Source organism: Oncorhynchus masou, unplaced genomic scaffold, assembly GCF_036934945.1.
Source record: "Oncorhynchus masou masou isolate Uvic2021 unplaced genomic scaffold, UVic_Omas_1.1 unplaced_scaffold_30___fragment_2___debris, whole genome shotgun sequence".
NCBI classification, from domain to species: Eukaryota; Metazoa; Chordata; class Actinopteri; order Salmoniformes; family Salmonidae; genus Oncorhynchus; species Oncorhynchus masou.
In genome coordinates, this window is record NW_027016594.1 from 29,461 (window position 1) to 36,631 (window position 7,171).

The window sequence follows — 7,171 nt, forward strand, 5'->3', positions numbered from 1 at the left end:
TGATAGCAGTTGGGTCTGGTCTACTCAGCTCATTGACTTCCATTTGAAACAAGAAGAAATAAGGGAGTATAATATCTCTGCCACCACTGCAAATACCCTTTTCTTTTCTACCTTTCAGTAAAAGGAAGCGAAGGGTTAATGGCTGACATCTTTGCAGTTCTCTAGCTTCGACAATGGTGCGCAGTGTCAGCATGGGAGTCATTCTGAAATAGACTTTGTCACAAAGGTTGTTCTCTCGCTTTCTTCTCATTGCTGTGCTGCTCTGCAGAAGCTTGGGGGTGTGGTTCAGGTTGACCAATAAGAGCTTGCCATTGTAATGCATATGGACACATTATCTAGCAATGATTAATCCATTAACGTAGTAATGGATTGGGTTGAAGTGTTTAACTGACGTCTAGTTGTAACTGGTCTGCTAATACGTCATTCTCTGTCCTCCTTTGACTGCAGTTACGTAATATTGTTCATCCCAGGACCTGAGCAAACGCATCATGTCCCTAAATTATGGATTCAAAGGTCATTAGAATGTAGAACAGGGTTTCCCAAACTCGGTCCTGGGGCCCCCCTGGGTACACGTGTTTTCCCTTGCACTACACAGCTGATTCAGGACCGACTTTGGGAAACTGATGTAGAACACTGGATTTTAATTAATGTTCTGTGTTAGGATAAAGAATTTGATTTATAAAATCATAAACGTCTAATTAATCATGTATGATGCTGAATTATAGTGGGGGTTTTTACCATTCATCCCAGAGCCTATACGGTAGGTGCATAGTCTTATGTATGGTAGCAAACAATGTCCCAAATTCCCTCTTGCTTTCCAGATTATTTTCTGTTTATACTCCAATCACCGGGTTTTCCTCTTTGTCCACAGGGGTAATATGTTAACCAATAATGTTCTGTTTATCAAGTTCTCATTCCTGTGTGTTTTACCATGAACCTGGGTGGTCAGCCTAACCGCGCTTCTTAACACCCGGAAGCTAGCCGCACCAATGTGCCTGAGGAAACACTGTTCAACTGACTCCACAAGGAGTCACTAGAGTGTGATGACCCCTCCCGCCAACCCGGATGATGCTGGCCCAATTGTGTGCCGCCCTATGGGACTCCCGATCATGGCCAGTTGTGATACAGCCCGGGATCAAACCCGGGTCTGTAGTGACGCCTCTAGCACTGCGATGCAGTGCCTTAGACCGCTGCGCCACTCGGGAGGCCCAGGGTCTGTTTTAGTCTTTACATAAGAAAGTTGCGTTTCTAGGTAGCTGACCTGAAGAGGGAGAGAGGGAAAATACCCTGCTGTAAGGCAATACTCTTATCAGCCCCATTTGACCTTTAGTCCCTAGTTCACGTCACAACCCTCCCACTTCTGTCACCTCTGCATATTGACCGAGAGGCAAACTCTTCACTTCACATGTGCCAGCATTACGATTTGAACGGCACATTCCAACATGTGCTCAAACATTTTGTCCCCCGAAAAACACAATTTTTCATAGTGACATATAACTTATTGTAGATAAGTTAGCTGCTAACTTGGTTAAACCAGACTGAACACTACAGCCTGGTATGTTTAAACCTCTTTATCAATAGGCAATCAATCGCAGTAAAGCCAACTATCTCACCTGGTCTGTCCCAAATTCATCAGGAACACCATTTACCTTTTGACAGACTATCATGAATCTGGCTGTTAGCCAATTAAACTCTCCCACCTTAAGCCCCTGTCATCCACACCCTAACTCCTATTGGCTGAGAGCTGGTAACTGTGGGGTGAACAGAGTAAAAGAGACCCAGTGGTTCCAAATACTCTGTGGTAGATAGCTATGTAAACTCAGCAAAAAAAGAAACGCCCCTTTTGCAGGACCCTGTCTTTCAAAGATAATTCGTAAAAATCCAAATATCTTCACAGATCTTCATTGTAAAGGGTTTAAACACAGTTTCCCCATGCTTGTTCAATGAACCATAAACAATTAATGAACATGCACCTGTGGAACGGTCGTTAATACATTAACAGCTTACAGACAGTATTTAAGGTCACAGTTATGAAAACCTAGGACACTAAAGAGGCCTTTCTACTGACTCTGAAAAACACCAAAAGAAAGATGCCCAGGGTCCCTGCTCATCTGCGTGAACGTGCCTTAGGCATGCTGCAAGTTGGCATGAGGACTGCAGATGTGGCCAGGGCAATAAATTGCAATGTCTGTACTGTGAGAGGCCTAAGACAGCGCTACAGGGAGACCGGACAGATAGCTGATCGTCCTCGCAGTAGCTGACCACGTGTAACAACAACTGCACAAGACCGGTACATCCGATCATCACACCTGGGACAGGTACAGGATGGCAACAACAACAACTGCCCGAGTTACACCAGGAATGCACAATCACTCCATCAGTGCTCAGACTGTCTGCAATAGACTGAGAGAGGCTGGACTGAGGGCTTGTAGGCCTGTTGTAAGGCAGGTCCTCACCAGACATCACCGGCAACAACGTCGCCTATGGGCACAAACCTACCATCGCTGGACCAGACAGGACTGACAAAAATGTGCTCTTCACTGACGAGTTGCGGTTTAGTCTCACCAGGGGTGATGGTCTGATTCGAGTTTATAGTAGAAAGAATGAGAGTTACACTGAGGCCTATACTCTGGGGCAGGAGCGATTTGGAAGTGGAGGGTCTGTCATGGTCTGGGGCGGTGTGTCACAGCATTATCGGACTGAGCTTGTTGTCATTGCAGGCGATCTCAACACTGTGCGTTACAGGGAAAACATCCTCCTCCCTCATGTGGTACCCTTCCTGCAGGCTCATCCTGACATGACCCTCCAGCATGACAATGCCACCAGCCATTCTGCTCATTCTGTGCGTGATTTCCTGCAAGACAGGAATGTCAGGGTTCTACCATGGCCAGCGAAGAGCCCAGATCTCAATCCTATTGAGCACGTCTGGGACCTGTTGGATCGGAGGGTGAGGGCTAGGGCCATTCCACGCAGAAATTTCCGGGAACTTGCAGGTGCCTTGGTGGAAGAGTGGGGTAACATCTCACAGCAAGAACTGGCAATTCTGGTGCCGTCCATGAGGAGGAGATGCATTGCAGTAATTAATACAGCTGGTGGCCACAACAGGTACTGACTGTTACTTTTGATTTTGAACCCCTCTTTGTTCAGACACACATTATTCCATTTCTGTTAGTCGCATGTCTGTGAAACTTTTTCAGTTTATGTCTCAGTTGTTGAATCTTGTTATGTTCATACAAATATTTACACATGTTAAGTTTGCTGAAAATAAAAGCAGTTGACAGTGAGAGGACATTTATTTTTTTGCTGAGTTTATGACAAAAGGTACCATTACACAATGAGTGGTGAATGTTGCCACATTGCACTGGGATGAATTAAATATTCCCATTAAATGTTGTATTGTAGTTACAACGTAATGTACTGGTAAATGTGGTTTTTCACAAATGTTCGAAGCTGTGCGCTGCTGTAGGGTTGATTTGGACATTGACTTTCTTGACAGTGAGTGGACTTTGGTTTGGCCCATGCTCCTGCACACAGTAACGCCTCTCTCTGTGGCCAGTCAGTAAAAAATCAAATAAATATGAGGATGCACAACTCCTTGTTTCAGGGTTAGGGCTGGTTCCCTGGGACTATAGTTTGGGCTCTCACGTCCTGCAGTAAACCAATAGCTAGTCAAAAGGATTTTAATCCACAGGATTAATAACAATGTAAGTACTCTCAGATATTACCTGTTAGATTTCGCTACACTCGGAATAACATCTGCTAACCATGTGTATGTGACCAAAACAATTTGATTTGATTTGACCAACATGGTTTAATTTTTTGTTGTTGTTGATTAGACCTAATATAGGTTTTGTAAATCTTGGTTTCTTTTTGAGATGTGTTGCACAATTTAATTTTCAACCTGGATTAGTTCATCTAAGTTTCAATCTTTAAACTATGATTAGTTACACGTGTCATAATGGATTCACCATAGCAATATGTTCTCATTCTATTTTTATGGAAACAAATTAGCACTGGTCATTGCTAGTTAGCTAGCAAATTAAGTTTGAAATACAACTATACATTTTGGTCAAATTAGTTAGCTGGCTAGTTGACCTTTGCAATCATGGTATCCACAAGAGTGTTAATCACACTGAAAATGAAGCATATACACAGACATTTTATCAATTTAAACCTCCTGCAGGAGCAGTTTAGAATAATCCCTTATCTACATTTTAATTTCATTTTAAAACAATGGAGCAAGAAGATTTAAACTAAGAACAAAATTAAACTTAGTTTAGAAGAAGATTTAAATTTAACTAAGATTAATTTAAAACTAGGTAAAAAATGTGGTGCAACAAGATTAATACTAAAACCTTGATTTAACCCAGTTTAAACCTTGATTAAACCCAGTTTGAGTTAATCCATGTTGGTGCAACCCACCCCTATATATAACTGATGTTTATTTGATCTGGTTGATTGTATAGATTATTATAATCAATGCTGTTCAGTTGTTATTGTGATGTAATGTGTTTTCAAATATCACAAAATCCCTCCTGCCACAACAATAGACTACACACTGCACAGGCTATTGTACTTTAGAAACTGAATCAACAAATTGACCGGCATATTTACTCAACAATTTCCTAAGTATGCACAGCATTTTCCTAAATTTCAAGGATGGTAAGAGAGAATAGATGCGGCAGTGTTGACATCCTTCCCTTCCTCCTTCACTGTCTGCAGTACCAGGGACCATGGTGGGAATGAAGCCCTCCGATACACCCCCTACCCTGGGGGTGAAGCTGCTGAGTGCTGGCTCAGCGGCCTGCATCGCTGACCTGGTCACCTTTCCCCTGGATACAGCCAAAGTCAGACTCCAGGTAATGGTTCACTGTCCACCTCCAGCCCTGAAGCCTTGAGTCTGACCTCCTGTAACTCTGAATTTTACTGGCACCTCCTGTAACACTGATTCTTGTGGGGACCTCCGTTTACACTGACACTTGTGTACCCCAGATTCAGGGAGAGAAGGTGGCGTCGGAAGCTACCAAGGGCATCCGTTACAGGGGGGTATTTGGGACAATCAGTACCATGATCCGGACGGAGGGGCCCAGGTCGCTGTATAACGGTCTGGTGGCGGGCTTACAGAGACAGATGTGCTTTGCCTCCATCAGGATCGGCTTCTATGACAACGTCAAAAACTTCTACTCTGGCGGCGCAGACAGTAAATTAGGATAACAGTTATTCATCAGAGATAATAATCTGTGATGTTACATATTTTGTACCAAGAGAAGAAGCATCATATAGTACCTCAATCATCCTCCTTTCAGTACTTAACAAACCCTCGTACCCCGTCTGCCCCTGTCTTATCCCAGCTGCAAATATTGGTATCCGTATCTTGGCCGGCTGCACCACAGGGGCCATGGCTGTGTCTTTCGCCCAGCCCACTGACGTGGTGAAGGTCCGCTTCCAGGCCCAGGTCAACCTGACCGGGGTGGCTCGTCGCTACACGGGCACCATGCAGGCCTACAAACACATTTTCAACCACGAGGGCATCCGCGGGCTCTGGAAAGGTTAGTCAGTACAACCCTGGGCCCAATCGGTTGATTTGCAAGTGACACCAATATCTCCATTGGTTGTGTTGCTGCTAACCTTGAGCCCCATTGATTGTGTTTGTCCGTAGTGGAACTGTTTGCATAGAAAAGACCAACGATTGTTGTCTATGTCACTGTCATTCAATGTCAGGGATGTACAGATATTGATTGGAGCAGATGCTGCAAAGTTGATGATCCCATAGGACAGAACTTGAGTGCACCTGAAAATAAAGCTTGGCTTTGCAGGTTGTTGTTGAGTTTTCTTGGGCCTTTTACTAATGATAGACTAGTGGTTTAATTCTGGTATAACTATTGGGGTTATTAACCAACCAACCTGCTTCTTGTTCACTCCAGGCTGTCTACCCAACATCACTAGGAATGCTCTGGTCAACTGCACAGAGCTTGTGACCTATGACCTCATCAAGGAGGCCATTCTTAGGCACAACCTGTTGTCAGGTGAGTGGGTGCTATTGGTGCATACAGTCACAGCGAGACAGCTGACTGGGCAGAAGTCCACATGCCCTCTCGCTCTTTTGTTCTTCATGTGTCTTGAAAGCCTGATAACAGTATACATATTGGTACATAATATTCTGTCCAGCTATGGAATAACACGGAGCTAACATTTATCTAAAGGATTTTTATTGCACCTTTCACAACAAAGCGGTATAAAACAGAGATAATGATTTCCTGCAGGCCTCGAGACAGAGGCCTTATACAGTACAGTGTATCTGCATGGCACTACTTGAATATTACCTTTAGTGTCAGCATTTCTGTTATACATCTGTGTTAATCCACTAGTTCATCTAAGGTTCAATCTTTAAACTATGATTAGTTACACGAGTCATAATGGATTCACCATAGCAATATGTTCTCATTCTATTTCTATGGAAACAAGCCAGCGCTGGTCATTGCTAGCTAGCTAGCAAATTGAGTTTGAAATACAGGCTAGTAAAACGAATTGCACTTTTTGGTCGAATTAGTTAGCTGGCTAGTTGACTTTTACAAACATGGTATCCACAAAATATAAATCATTAATCATACTGAAAATAGGTGCCCATTGATATCTTTGTGACAGTGTTTCAAAAGGGCTTGTGATGACCGTTTTCCCACAGATAACCTCCCGTGCCATTTTGCTTCTGCGTTCGGCGCCGAGCCCGTTACCACCTGCATTGCCTCTCCGGTGGACGTGGTGAAGACACGATACATGAACTCTCCGCCGGGCCAGTATAAGAGTGCCATCAACTGTGCCTGGACCATGGCCACCAAAGAGGGACCCACAGCCTTCTACAAAGGGTGAGCTCACAGACAGTCACACACACTGTACAAACAGACCGGTGTCCTTCAGTCTGTTGATAGAACAAGACAGTTGGATGTAGTTGTACATTTTAGTCCTCAATGATATATCATTGATTTTCCTGTTTTGGGTGGTTACCTTGACACAGTAACTCTACCAGAGGAGGCTGGTGGGAGGAGATATAGGAGGACTGGCTCATTGTAATGGCTGGAATGTAATCAAACATATTGAAACCACGTCTGACTACGTTCCATTTATAACATTCTAGCCGTTACAATGAGCCCATCCTCCTATAGCTCCTCCCAGC

The 7,171-nt window shown here is 43.9% G+C and overlaps 1 protein-coding gene across 1 annotated transcript; it reads left to right on the forward strand.

Annotated features, from left to right (window-relative positions):
* The first annotated feature begins 3,550 nt into the window (after window positions 1-3,550).
* LOC135538901 (putative mitochondrial transporter UCP3) lies at window positions 3,551-7,135 on the forward strand. Its single transcript, XM_064964784.1, has 6 exons — window positions 3,551-3,704; window positions 4,723-4,859; window positions 4,993-5,200; window positions 5,352-5,549; window positions 5,925-6,026; window positions 6,683-7,135. Exons 2-6 carry the CDS (start codon window positions 4,734-4,736, stop codon window positions 6,865-6,867), a joined length of 819 nt encoding a protein of 272 aa, XP_064820856.1. The 5' UTR covers window positions 3,551-3,704; window positions 4,723-4,733; the 3' UTR covers window positions 6,868-7,135.
* Window positions 7,136-7,171: the final 36 nt, after the last annotated feature.